Raw genomic sequence first — 15112 nt, forward strand, 5'->3', positions numbered from 1 at the left:
GGATCTTAATTACTTTTTTTGTATGAGCTGAATGGCTATAAACTCAGCTGGAACACATGAAATTAAAATAAACACCGCTATTGTAGAATATGCGCATTAATGTGGTTGTTTTCCAAAACTAATACGCCATGAAAAAGCTTTTTGAATCGATTATTTGAAACGTACTGTTCAAAAGAACCGACTCGCTGAAATGAGTCGGACTCCCCATCACTAACGGCGCTAAAATATGACATCTAGTCCAGACGAGAGTAATCGAATCAATAATCATAGATGACAGCCGAAAGAGCTGAGTATTCTATTACTCTGGTAGTGAATTGGATTTCCTTTCGTCCTGCAACAAGAGGAGGCGGTGTACGGAAGTAGCATGGGATTTTATTACCAAGCAACAGAGACCAGCTCATACCGGCGAATTGGTAAAAACGGTAGTAAATTCTACCATCGAATTTAACCACATTCAGAAAACAAATGCCGAATAAGCCTTCGCCCAGACTCTACATTCCGCTGTCGTTGTAGTTATACTGTGAGAAGTTATTTTCTGCATGAAACGGGATCAAATCGAGCAGGTTGCTCTGTTATGAATAAATTTAAAGATCCCCCGTTAGCCGCGACAGAAATGCACGCGAACAATCACCAAAATCACGACTCTCACTGTGGAACCGATGTGGCCCGTGCACGCTGGGCTCTTCTGCGACAGGTGAGGGGCGTTTAGTGAATCTCCTTCAACATGCAGCTGATTGCATGTGTTTGGTTAAATAAGCGTAAATGTAATGCGTTACATAATGCGTTTTCCACGCTAGACATATATGGACGTGTCTCAGGAGTAGAATCTTGTGCATCTCTCACAATGCAGGTTCTGAAACAGAAGCAGCTCGACAGTGCAGATGTTCAGCAGGTGTCAGTGAGAAGATTCTCCTCCTTTAACCTGTTCTCCAGGAGCAGAGTCACTCCCACAGAGACGGATGAGCCATCGGAAGGACAGTGGGTGGAGTACAGAAGTGCAGTCTTTCCTCAGTACAGTGCCTTACTCAGGTATGCTGGAGAAAGTTCAATTAACTAGAGCAGATGAAACAAATTAGCTTCAGGATTCTTAAGAACTTACATTTTTAAGACATAATTCTCACAAATGTAAATTCTGTATGTTTTGCTTACCCTCATGTTGTTCCAAACCCATATGATATTGTTTTTTTCCTGTCAAACACAAAAGGTAAAGTTTTGAAGTATGTCACACTGCTTTGTTTTTCATATTAAATGAAAGTGGATGGGGACCAAGAGTTATCAAACTCCAAAAATATGAATAATGATAAAAAGCACCATAGAAGAACCATAAAAGTCAAGGCATAAAAGTCTAAATTAAAATCATGCTCTGAAAATATTTCACAGCAATATTTATCCGAAAATAATCACAGCCATTGTCATCCTTTCAGTAGGAATGGACAAAAGAGCAGTTTTGACATTTTGTGAATACATATTTTTATTTATTGCAGAATGGGTGAATAAACTATAAACTAATTTGATCATATTTCATTTAGCTAACACTAACATTTAGTCATTATCTCATTGTATTTATAACTATATACATTTTATTAATGCATTTCAGAGACAATCTTGGTCCCATTAGAGTGGATGAGGTGCTCAGCAGCTTTGACAACACGGGAAATGTCTGTGAGTATCCCTTCTGTGCATGTTCATGTGTTCATGCAACAGGTTTTTCCCCCCTCTGAAACTGATCACATAGAGGTAAATGTGTTCTTTTAATGCAGTCTGCCTACTTTCTGATTATAAATGAACGGTATTTCACTGTAATCTTAAACAGAGCATATACTATGGCAGGCAGCAGGGGGTCAGATCAGGCTGCAGCTCCATCGTGCACCAGAGGCAGGCACACTTGAGCCTTAGAAGCACCTAATTATAAGCAACTTATTGACTCTTGCTGTCTGTGCCTGGGATATTGTACTTCTGTACAATTAAATACGCAATGTACATTTCAGGGAAATTTAAAGCAAGTATTTAAGTTGGCCAAAATGATACTTTATAAGTGAATATAGGTGACTGAACAAAGTTGCAGAATCAGCAGGTAGCAGATACAGTGAACTGATTTATTGTTTCCCGTGAATGGTAATTCCTGTGTACTGTAAATATATGTATGCTATCTCTTTATATTAAATACTCTTTCATGATATCCACTATTGATAAAAAGTTTGGTTTCGGTAAGATGTTTGTCTTTAAAAAAAAATAAACTTTTCTTTTTAATACTATTATTCAACAAGGATGGTGAAAGGTAAAAAGTGACAGATAAAACATTTACAATGTTACAAATGCTGTTCTTTTGAACTATCTATTCATCAAATAATCCTGAATAAAATGTATCACAAATTCCACAAAAATATTAAGCAGCACTGTTTTTAACATTGATGATGTTAAAAAAACAACGACATTGAGTACCAGATCATAAGCATATTTAGTGAAGGATGATTTGTGAAGGATCATGTGACACTGAAGACTGGAGCAACGGATACTAAAAATTTTGCTTTATCATCAGAGAAGTAAATTATTTTTTGCAATTTATTAAATTAGAAAACATTTTCATCGTTTTTCAAAATACTGTTTTTATTGTACTTTTGATTAAATAAATGCATCCTTGGTAAACATTTAAACAAAAAACAAAACCAACTTTTACAGACCCCACACTTTATACAGTATAGACAACTTTAGATGTCTGTTGGTCCTATACAGCAGTATATTTTGCAGCAAATGATAAATTTGCTGTCCAAAGACAAAACACAGTAACTGCTATTTTGTCCAAAATAAATTATTATGATAAATCCATTCTCTCAGGCCATGATCTATACTGTGACAGACTGGTTTGACTCAACTATGCTCAGATTCAGAGAAAATAATGAAACCAAAATTAAGCCATTTTCCTTAAGTTTAGCAATTATAATTACTGTGTTTTGCCGTTAGAGTGCAGTATTGAAGGGATAGTTCATCCAAAAATGTAAATTGTCATAATTTATTCACCCATGTTGTTCCAAACCTGTATGACTTTCATTGTTCTGTTGAGGACAAAAGGAGTTTTAGGTGGATAAACCAGTGGCTCAGAAACTTTTATGCAGTTTATCTGTTTTAGTAAAGGAAAGAGACTGGATTCCAGTGGCTTGTGGACTGATATGACTGAAATATTTGGCTCTTTTACTGGATTAGTGAAAAGGGGCAACATGGCTCTCTTCTACGGCAGGGTCATCGCTTCTCTTTTCAGACCTTCCTCTCAACCACCCTTAATTGATCTTACGCATTGGTAAGCCCAAACATCTCCCCCTATGTCCTTGTCAGCTCAGCTGGGCAAGCTCATTGTCTGCAAATGGGGTGCCCCATGTATTACCCACCCCACATACCCAGTTTAAAATCCTCGTCTGAGGATTTGACAAGCCGAAAGGTCTCTATGTCCTCCGAGGCACTGAATGTGGATTAGCTATCCAAATGTATGGATTACGGTGATCCAACTTGTCAGGGTTGGAAGGGTTGACGGTGCTGTGGGTTTAAGTGCTGTTGTTTCCAGCAGGGATCAAGAGGGACACAAAAGGTCTTATCTGAACATGCTGGGTGGACGTGAAGAGCTTTAAAGAGGCTTGTTGACCACTGGTTTGGATTCAAACATCAGCTATTCCACTGTCATGTGCTTGGGTCAGAGTTGGTTGAAAACTGTAGAGAAAATATAGTGGTAGTATACATAGTCTGGAATAGTTCTTTGCAGCCAGATGATGTCGTTTCATCATCTACCAGCAGGTGCTAACAGTCTTTTCCAGAAAATTACTTGTAAATTGCCATTTAGAGATCATGTGTGAACAAAGCGTGCGATTTACCAGTATAAGCATGTAAGAAATATGCTTTGGAGTCATTAAGTTTGTGATTTCTCCACAGAGTTTACAATAAACTCTGCTACTTTTTAATTGTTTTCCTGTGAAAATGTTATATATGGCTAGGCGTCATTGATTATTGCTTCGGCTTTGCAGTTTGCCCCTGCATTACCAAAGAAGTGAAAAAATTTTGTCAAATTGGACAGAATTGTACAAAAGTGGTTCTTCTTTTACGATTACTGGTATTTTGGTGCTGATGTGTGAATGTAACAACAAGAAACAAAATACACTGTTACTTGAGCTGCATATGTGATACATTTACTGGAAAAAGAAATCAATTGGCAAATATGTGAAAGCGGCCTTTATGATCCAGCCAAACCTTTGCTGTTTAACTCCAACTCATTTTCAAGGTTGGATTGCAATGGTTGACTAAGCATCAAATAACTGACTGGATGATTAGTGAGGTCAACTAGTTAACACTAATTTTTCACAAAATACTACCACAAAAGACGAGCCTCTATGGGTATTGGTTGGATACTCTTAGCCAGTCAAGTCGGGGTCTTTATCCTGCGTCCTGAGTTCTTCAGAGGGGTCACATAATGAGGTGGAGGAACTGATCCCCACTGAAATCACGACATTCAGGCTTAACAGGCAGCGCTCTGTCTCAGTAGGGTTTCCTCAGAATCCATGCATTTATCACAAATCCATGTGTGATGGTGACTTTTTCATAGCTTAATAAGTGTTATTAGTGTGTGTGTGTGTCTTTTTATTTGAGTCATGTGTTTGTTTGTGAGTATCCAATGGCCTCCACTCACATGCCCTTCTGTTCTACCCCCTGCTTGGGCAATTATGTAGATTGGGAGACCCGGTGTACTAATTGCTCAGATTGAGGCTGTCCAATGAGGCCTGGTTAGACCTGCAGAGGTCAGAGGTCTGGCTCTCCATCTCTGCCTTATTCTGCTCTCCTGTGTTGGTGAGTTAATTAACGCTGCTCTCAGACTGTTTACAGGACGGCTCGCTGACCAGACTCAAGCCCTCATTACTGCAGAACGGCCTGTTGAACGTGTGCAGGCAGAGTCCAAAATTAACACTCACCAAACACCAAATGCCAGTCAGAATTGTCTTTTGTGAATAAATTGGCTATAAACTTTATTAGGAACTACTTCGTTATTGTAAGCAACGTAAGCAATTGAAATCAGTCAAATTGAATATATAAATATCCACTTTGTCACTTTCTACATGACATTATTTTCACAGTATTATGGCTTTAATCTCATGCCATATTTTTTATTCTCATAATTTGGATTTGAAAGTTTTGTGTGTTATGTGACAATAAAATTTGACTTAATTTTTCTCAATTTATACGAAGTTAGCTCTGAACACTGTGTAAGAGCTCTGTGTCATCATAGACAGTGAAAGTGTCTTCAATCAGTGCCACTGCTGAAAAGGCCAAGAACTGCTTTCATGATAAAGCCACCTACAGGAAATATTGTCTGCATTTGAGTGACCCAGAACTGACCGGGACTCTGTGCTGAATGATAAATGACTGACCCAGATTAAAGTCATTGTGCGAAGCATTATTATAAAACATAATGTTCTTTTTCTGGCTATGTGCAAGATGGCATTATAAAAGGATTTGCTCTATATATGCATGAGTATAAAAGCAAATGTTCTTAATCATGGCTACAGGGTCAGTAGTGAGGCGAGCTGTATCAGAGCTAAGAGACGTGATAAAGGGAACCCTGAAGGAAAGAAATTACTATACTAGCCTTTGCGGGGTAATTACCAACATACCTTAGCAGCCAGGTAACACTTTTTCTTTTGTTGCAAAAGTCCCTTCAAGTCTGGAATTAGAAGGAAGAGGGGGTGAATGAAGAAAGTAATAACACCCTAGAAATTCACACTCCAGACTTGATTATTAGACTTGTCCTCCATCATTTTTCAGGTTTTATGCACCTTTTGCCCCTCATGCATTGCATTTTCGACTATTCACTTGCCTGTGAACTAACTAGCCTCAAAATTAGTGCTAAACTTTGACAAGGGAAAGACTTGATTTAAATTTTTTTATGGAGTTTGCACAATTTGTGTCCTAACACTAACACACTAAAACCTACCAAATGCAACAGTGTTGCCAGGAAGAGTTACGTCCAGAAATATGGCATTGGGAGCAATTGTTTTTTGGAATACTCACAAATCAAATCATCAATTCAATCAAAGATTGACTCTAGGACAATTAATCTAGACCCCCCCCCCAATATCAGTGCTAATTATTATATCTTCAAAAAAAACTACTCCCCAAAATATACAGAATGATCTCAAAATCTGCAAAAATATTTATTTCATGACAAAAAATGCCAACCTTCAACTTATACAATATAAAGTACTTTATAGATTTCACCTTACTGGATGAAAATTATTTAAAATGGGTTTTCCTTGAGAAACAAGCGCACATTGCACACAAAACACCCCAGACACCTATCTTCACACCATGTGGCATTGCACCACAGTTAAAGAATTTTGGGAAAACGTTACTGAGTCACTATCCAACCTAATAGGATGTCACATCCCATTGTCTCCCTCCCTCTGTATATTAGGTGACATATCCATAATCAATTCAAACGATCCAGATAGTAAATTACTCCTAGTGGCTCTAACTATCGCCAAGAAAACTATATCCTCATGAACTGGAAATCAAGGAACACCATACATATTACATGTTGGAAAAACTTACTAATAGACTACATCTCCATGAAAACCTGTCAACTTCCACTCAAATTTATTAATGTTATTGCTACTACTATTACTATTATTACTTATCACCTTCCCCACCCTCCATCCACTAATTTCTGTTATTATTGCTATTATTATTATTATTACTATTACTGTTATCATTACTATTATGTTTTTTCTATTGTTATGTCTGTAGTAGTTTTTATTTTATTTTTTACATTGTTTATATATTTCCACCCCAACACCCAGTCACACTTACACACACACACACACACATTGTATTTGATTTGTCACCTGTAAATAGCATGTTTGTTTGCATAATAAAAAAAGTAAGAGTCTAATGTATATTTTGCATATTTTAGGAAGTTTAAGGAAACTTAGACTTAGACTAGTATCTTGATGTTAAATAAGCTAGTTGATTAATTTTGTTTTCACTTGATATATTTTTTGTTTGCATAATTTTTTAAACACCGGCACAATCTCTGGATTTTTTATTGATTAATAAAAAAGTAATCTATTAAAATCTTCTTGCCAAATCAGAATGGGCTAATTAATATTCATGAGCTCAGCCTTCTTCATTTAGAGACATCACACCCACTTTTATCCGATGATATTTACATGATACTCCAAGCTACTTCGAAGAATACCATGGTACTTCCATGGTGTATGTGCAGAAACTATGGTTGAACTGTGATGCATTTCCCATAGTACCATGTCTAAAGAACCATATTAGCACCGTGGTACTTTTAAGCACTTTTATTTTTTGTACAGGGAACAACCGGTTACCCATAGGCCTCTGTTTCTCTGTGAGTGTGTCTCTGTGTTTCTGTGCTCCCATTGGACTTGTAAGTGATTAATGTAATGTAGTTAATTTGTCTCTGATTTCTCTGTGTCTATCAGAGTGCACTTTTATATCATCACTTTGGTACGTTTGTGGACCCCCTCAATGTTCGTATTCACTCTTTCGAGCCCCCCGCCTCCAGTTTGCCTAGCAACCATGCCAGGCCTCTAGCAGTCCTAATGTACTTGATGATATTTTAAAACAAATAGATCATTTATCTGATTAGCGTCTTGGTGGAGAACGAGGCATTTGAATAGCCACCTCTTACTCAGAGCTTGGGCAGCACTCCAAAAATGACTACCGGGAGGGACGTGTGTGTGTGTGTGTGTGTGTTGTCTGAATGTATGTTTGTCTGCAAAGCACTCAATGTAATGACTCTCACACACTTATTTTTATAAGTGCTGTCTCTTAGTTTACATGTATGTCAGCTAATTAGCAGGACTAACATGGCTAATGTGTGTTTTTTGAATAGGCTTTTATGTTTTTGCAAACGTTTATTTGTTAATATTTATTTTTAGTTTAAAACATATACACTTTATTCTTATATGATGGAAAATTGATAATAACAATGTGTTTGTCTCATTTAATTAAGTCGAAAAACAGGGGTTCACACACTTATTTTGAATTAATTAATATTATAATATATTACCATTTATCTCCTTTTATGCACTAATTTTGGCCAATATGAGTTTCAATAAGTATTTTAATTTTATTGCCAATAACCAATAAATGGCCATCAAATTCTGTACTATTTGTTTATATAAAAAAATAAAGACACTGAAAACTAAAATCAATCATTTTAAAATTTTGCAAGTGAATGTTGGCATCCCGACAATATATTTTACAGTATGTGAAGTTGATATTCATTTTGAGATAATTTAACAGTAATATTAAATTATTTGTTTTTTACTTTAAGTGCATTTTAGATGATGACAAAATTTATCTAAATGTAAAAATAGGAGAAATGAGCATGAACACACACACACACACAGACACACAGACACACAGACACACACACACACACACACACACACACACACACGTTGTGTTTCCATGTTTTATGGGGACATTCCATAGGCGTAATGGCTTTTATACTGTACAAACTGTATTTTCTGTCGTCCTACACCGATCCTACACCTAAACCTACCCCTCACAGGAAACTTTCTGCATTTTTTGATTTTCAAAAAACTTCATTCTGTATGATTTATTAGCTTGTTTCCTCATGGGGACCTAAAAAATGTCCTCACAAGGTCAAAATTTACTGGTATTACTATCCTTGTGGGGTCATTTGGACCCCATAACGTGATAAATACCAGGCACACACACACACACACACACACACACATATATATATGTATTATGTATGTTATGTTATAATTTGTACTAAAACATAATTCAGTCCTCTGAAGTTGAGGATGCTCAGAATGATTTGGTAAGTATTACCTTGACAGCTTAGATTGCATACGTTATCTGTCAAATAAAACAACTTTGTTTGATGGTTGCCAAGGTCAATTCTGTAAGGTCACAGGCATTGGTGAAGAGTGCTGAGTCGCTCGGTGTCTCAGTGACAGCTGATCGGGGGCTTCTGGATCCTGAATCACTCCCCCTTTCCAGCCCTCCCCAGCTGGACTCGGTGCAGCCTGCCTTTTGTATTTGACCAGCCAGCTCGAAAGCTGGGGGCCGGTACGGCTCGGAGGGAGAGCCAGTGTGGAGAAAAGAAGCAAAGAAAAGGAGAGAAGTAATTACGTCCAGTCATTGAGTTCTGAAGATCCCCCCAGGTTCATTACAGGGGCCCTGCACTGGCGACAAAACGTCGGCCATTTGGAGCGAAAGGAGCAGGAATGTTTTGGAGGAATATGATCCCTGCGCAGGCAAGAGAAGCAAGATTAAGAAGCCCACACCCCCTGCTTTTGGGTCGCGCCGCAGAGGAATTGTGTAGAAGCGGGCTGATTGCTTGGCTTGCCTATTATCTGCACTTTTTCATATGTACCGCAAGCTGCTTCACATCACTAGCTTTTCAGGACAGGACAGAGGCCCAGACTTTTGCTTTTTGTCCACTCTTATCTTTTTTTTTTTAACACTCTAGGTAGTATTTTATGTCTTCATAGAAAAACAGTACCCCCCAAAATAAAAATTGCTATCATTTACTCACCCTCATGTTGCTCCAAACCTGCATGACTTATCCCATTGACTTTCATTGTATGGAGAAAAACATTCTTCAAAATATTGTTTCATAAGACAAAAGTCATACAGGATTGGAACAACATGAGGGTAACTAAACTTTCTGGCCTAGTTGTGAATGAATCTAGTGAATGGATACTGGTTCAGCCACTGTGCCTCATTTCTACCTTCTCACCCAGCTCAAAGCGGCCCACCTTCCAGCAGGTTGGTTCCTGGCTCATTGTCTTGGCGGAGCCATGAGGGGACGTAATCTTCCGCTAAAAAGGAGAAGTCATTTATTAGTCCCAGCCCAGGGGTTCATGCTTCACAAAACGCATTGAGGGTGGGCCATCCAATCAGAATGCAGAATTAGGGTAGTGCGGCGGGGGTGACGTTGCTGCTTCTTTCACCCACCTCTCCCAGCCCATCCGGCCCAAAAGGATTATGGGGGATTGATGTAGTGCAGGTCCAGTGGCCAGATGATGCCAAGCCTCCCCACTGAGCTTTTTAGGTACGTGCCTGTAAAGCCAGTCTAAAAAAAAAGTGCCTTTCAAATGTAACACAATTGTACGTTTTGGTAGAAACTGTGCACGTGATCTTCACATATCTGACCGGCGTTTGAGAGACGCACTATTGTTTTGTAAGTACACCAGTTAAAGAGCCTGCCAACACCCACCCCTTCTCCAGCACACAATCACATCACACTCTGTATAACAGTTTGTGGCACACAAAGATACACACAATGATATTCGTACAAGCACACACCCACATTCCCTCCAAACAATCCAGTCGATGCTTTTTCGCTGCTTTGCCAAGTGGCTTTTTACAACTGTTCCACAATGGAGAAGCTAATTACTGTAGATTTGGAGAGCTGGTTAATTGATCGTGCTAGCGTCCTAATTGCATCTCTCTTACCTGGGGCCTCTGAAATGGCAGTGAATGCCTCTCATATGACCTCTGTGTTTTGACACAGTGAGAAAAACACATTGCCAAAACTCTTCACAGGGATACTTGTGGAGAGAAGGCATGTTTATTTAGGTGGTTTTTTTTTTATATCGGACATTTTTAAACCTCTCGTGGTGGTTATACGGCGGGCTGCGCTCTAATTGTTTTAGCTGTTTTAATTGTCTGACGTGCGTCCAGTTGGGGGCACTCTCATACTTTGCAAAATGGTTTGTTTGGCCTTATCTGATCGGACAAACATTCCCCTGTTGTTCGTTCCATTTTTAAAAGATCTAAAAACATCTGGTTTAGTAGAAATTCCGCCCCCTTACTTTCTGGAACTTTGTGAGGTTGTATTCACCAATCAAACGAACGAGTTGCCGCGTTGCTAAAATTGCAGCGGCTAATGCTTAATTCCTCTCATGCTGAAGATATTAATTGAGGAGTGTCACATTACATTGCGTGAAGAGGTAATTCAGTCTATCTGAACTCGCTCACTCTCATTTTAATGCTTGTGCGCGCGCTGATGATGTGCCGTTGCCCTCGCTGTGAGTGTGAGCTGAAACCCATAGCGTACCAAAGTGGGGCATCACTAATCAATGCGAATCATTTAAGTCCATTCTCTGCTGTGCCACAAAACCCAGCGTTTTAGCAATCAATTCAAAACAAGTGCCATCGGCTTTTCCAGTCCGCAGTGCATGTAGCTATGCGAGCAGATATTCGTAGGGAACGAATACGGCTGAACTCGGCAGGAACGCATGTTTTTGGCCGCTTTTTCTCTTCAGTTAAACGCCCGTCTACATTTGTGTGTACTCTTGTGTGTATACAAGAGCTCTGCATCAGATTGAATTAGCCATTATTGTCCTGCTCACTAAAAGGGGGCTATGCTATTAGCAACCTTTCTAAGGACCGCCGCATCCTGCACTAGGCAATCAGATCACTCAAGAGCCTCTTTCCCCTGCCGTGACCTGGGCTCCGGGCCCGCGCCTAGTAAAGACCGCTTCTCTAATGTCCCTCTCCAGACTCTACTAAGCCCCCACCAGCCAGCGGCGAGCCCCCTGTGTCCTTCACCTCACCCAGGGGAAGAAAGACAAGGTCACGCACATGGAGAAATAAAGGAGAAATGATTCCCATTCAATTGAGGTGAAGCATTCCATTTAGCAGCTAGCCCCGGGCTGCCACCGGGAGAGAGCTCTAACTGGCCAGTGCATGCACCATGCACATTGCCCAACTGTGGGTACGCGTTATTTGAAGAGACTGAATGCATGGCTTTGACAGGCTATTACTGTAAATAATGAAGATATGGGCTGCAGATATGAAGCGATCAGACACAAGCTTGTGGCCATGAGAGAGAAACTGAGAGGGTGTGGAATGGAAGGACAGTTGTATTGTTCTCTCCTCTGCCATTGTTGGCTTGATATAAGACGCATTCTTTTCTGCTGTCTATTGTTGATCGTCTTTGTGTCAGTCATGGCCTAAAACTCTTGCAAAAAGTACTATGAATATAAATCATGTTACATTTATGGTATCTGATGGCAGTATCATGGTATTTTCATGTATATTATGGCACTGAATGACTTTCATATTCATATATGCATGCTTAAGATATTCATGTGGTACTCCAAAGTGTGTCAAAGAAATGGCAAAATTGTCAAAATTCAATCATCTATATGGTAACAAGTGAGCATGAAAAGCATGCCATGAAAATAAAAACATCCCATGAAAACATGCCAATGGCATATTTCACTCAAAAAAATTCATTTATGTATTTATTTATAATCAGTACAAATTTTTCTTAATAAACACGCATAAAATATGGTCATGTCATATTTCACACCAAAATGAAATGAGCCCCCCCCCCCCCCAAAGGAAATATATTTATTTATTTTTAATCAATACTTTTTGTAAATTGTGTATAAAGAAGTGTTTTTTTTTTTGTTAGTTTTTTTTCAGGAAAATTGCCTTGTATCATATTTCACATCAAATCGCACACATATCACACCAAAATCAAATGGGGTCAACTTTTTAATTTTTTTCTAATTAAACGTTTTGTAAAGAATTGTGCATAAAGAAAATTTTAAATTTGCATTGTGATATTTTTGTAATAAGCATTACCATAATGTGTTTGTACGTTTTTTATTTTTTATAATTGGTACTGTTTTCTGTGGTAATTCTCTGTATATTAATTATAAAAGTTAATTGAAGGGGGGGGGAGTGGTGTGTGGCTAAGTATGGTGACCCATACTCAGAATTTGTGCTCTTTATTTAACCCATCCAAGTGTACACTCAGTAGTGAACATACACACGGAGCAGTGGGCAGCCAATGCAGCGGCGCCCGGGGAGCAGTTGGGGGTTCGGTGCCTTGCTCAAGGGTCTCACCTCAGTCGTAGTATTGAGGGTGGAGAGAGTGTTAGTTATTCACTCCCCCCACCTACAATCCTTGAGACTTGAACCCACAACCTTCGGGTTATAAGTCCAACTTTCTATCCATTAGGCCACGACTGCCCTGAATGATGTATTTAAGCAAAAAACAAACAAACAAACAAACAAAAATAAAAAACAAAAGGAAAAAAAACTATGTATATAAGCATAGTAAGGCTGTACATCAAGAAATACTGCAGAATGAAAATAATATTTTAATGAGGAAATATTTTCTTTTTTGCATTAAGGTAGCAAGAATTACATTTTTGGTGCAAATTAAAAAAATATTCTAAAATTAGGTTTCATGTTCTTTCATCAAAATAATTAAAATAAAACATGAAATAATTTAATTTAATTTTGGGGTTAAATGTGACTTTTCACAAAACATTTACCAAAGCCATGGTAATACCATGATGCTATTTTAAAGTGAAACTTTCTAATTGGGTTTCAGGAATCAGAAGAAAAGGGTGAAGGTGCAGTAGGGGTGGATGGGAGGAAAGATTAATCTCTTGAGTAGACACACTGCTTCTCGTCTCGATATACAGAAGTTCATTATATTGATAGAGATGGACAGCGAGAGAAAAGGACAGTGAGAGGTTGAGCGATGCACAGTACTGGCCTCTATCTCACACACACACACACACACACACACACACGGTCAGTAATAACAGCGGGCAGGCTCCATTACTCCAACAGCCGGAGTGTTAAGTGCTGTCCTGGTGTCAGTGGAAGATCAATGGCCAGTACTGTGTCGCAGTCAACGCAGCCCTGCCAAACAGCCCTGGGGTCAGAGGTCACTCAGCCAGACGGTCCAAAGGGCGTGGCGGCCCTTAGGGGGTGGCATCACCACAGCAACCCATCGATACCCAGGCGGGGCAACGGAGTGCTAATGCCCTGCTGATGGAGGAGCTCCCTGCCCCCGAGGACCATTAGAGAGAAACACACAAACACAAGTGTGCACATGATGCATTTACACCGCACTCTTCTCTTACAGATATATCCATGCCGCTGCACATTAAAAGTGCGACCCGAGCTCACGATCGCTCGCCCCGAGCGTGTCACCTTTGCTGTAGTCACACTCATCAAAGACAAGCACGCACTCTGTTAATTTGGCTTGCGGTCTGTCTCAGTGACAAGTTGATCGGATGCACATATGGTTTGCCAATTATGATGTCTCACACAATAACCATTTTAATAAAACTCAAAAGGGGCATCAGGACTTCATTTGAAGTCATTGTAACTCACGCTAAGCAAAATCCACATTGACCACATCAAGATTATTATATACGTTATTAAATAAAACTATTTTATCATTTTGAATATATTTTAATTATATTAAATAATAATTAATTCCCACAATTTGCGCTCAAGTGATTTGGATATGAAATTGATATTTAACCTGAAGAATTTGGGCATGTAACCTCGCTTTGTCTTTCTTCACACCTTTCATCTCACACTAAAAGGACTGAGGGTACAGTGAGATCTGATCTAATCTTAATCATACAAGCAGACGTTTTTGCTGGATAGTGTTTAGATGGGTGAAACGTATAGCTGCTGGTCAATACAGATACTCCGGTTGTTTTATCCGAGGTCATCATTGCTGCTGGAGTTGTAATGGCACTCTAGTGTTCCCTCTCAACTGTCAGCCTCCATCTACTTACAATCTAGTGACCCCTACCACTCTACCTCTTCTCCCTCTCGTCTTTTTCACTCTATTTTGTATTTTGGGTAGCATTTTATTCCTTTACTGCACTTTCTGGCGATGACCTCGGGCTGTGATCCTTCAAAACTGTTTGGTTTGTTCTTTTCCTTTTCACAGAACACAAATGCGTGTAGAACATCTATCAAGTTATATACTGTGTGCGCTTAGGTCTAAATATATACTACTTACAAGAAAGTGTCTTATGCTTACCAAGGCTGCATGTAATTGATCAAAAATATACTAAAACAAGAATATTGGTTTATATTATTACAATTTAAAATAAATATTTTCTATTTCAGTATATTTTAAAATACCATTTATTCCTGTGATGGCAAAGATGAATTTTCAGCATCATTAGTCCAGTCTTCAGTGTCACATGATTCTTCAGAAATCATTCTAATATGCTGATTTGGTGCTCAAGAAAGATTAATTATTTGTAATTTAATGGAATTTAGTTTGATT

General features: G+C 38.9%; 1 protein-coding gene across 1 annotated transcript in view; it reads left to right on the forward strand.

Annotated features, from left to right (window-relative positions):
- Positions 1-240: 240 nt before the first annotated feature.
- LOC306882327 (calmodulin-lysine N-methyltransferase-like) overlaps positions 241-15112 on the forward strand; it is a 114955-nt gene continuing 100083 nt past the window's right edge. Inside the window, exons 1-3 of the mRNA XM_079436875.1 lie at positions 241-694; positions 851-1029; positions 1598-1662. Coding sequence (XP_079293001.1) covers positions 575-694; positions 851-1029; positions 1598-1662 — 364 coding nt within the window. The 5' untranslated portion in view covers positions 241-574. The remainder of the gene's footprint in view (positions 695-850; positions 1030-1597; positions 1663-15112) is intronic.

This window comes from Barbus barbus (genome assembly GCF_936440315.1).
Source record: "Barbus barbus genome assembly, chromosome: 16".
NCBI classification, from domain to species: domain Eukaryota; kingdom Metazoa; phylum Chordata; class Actinopteri; order Cypriniformes; family Cyprinidae; genus Barbus; species Barbus barbus.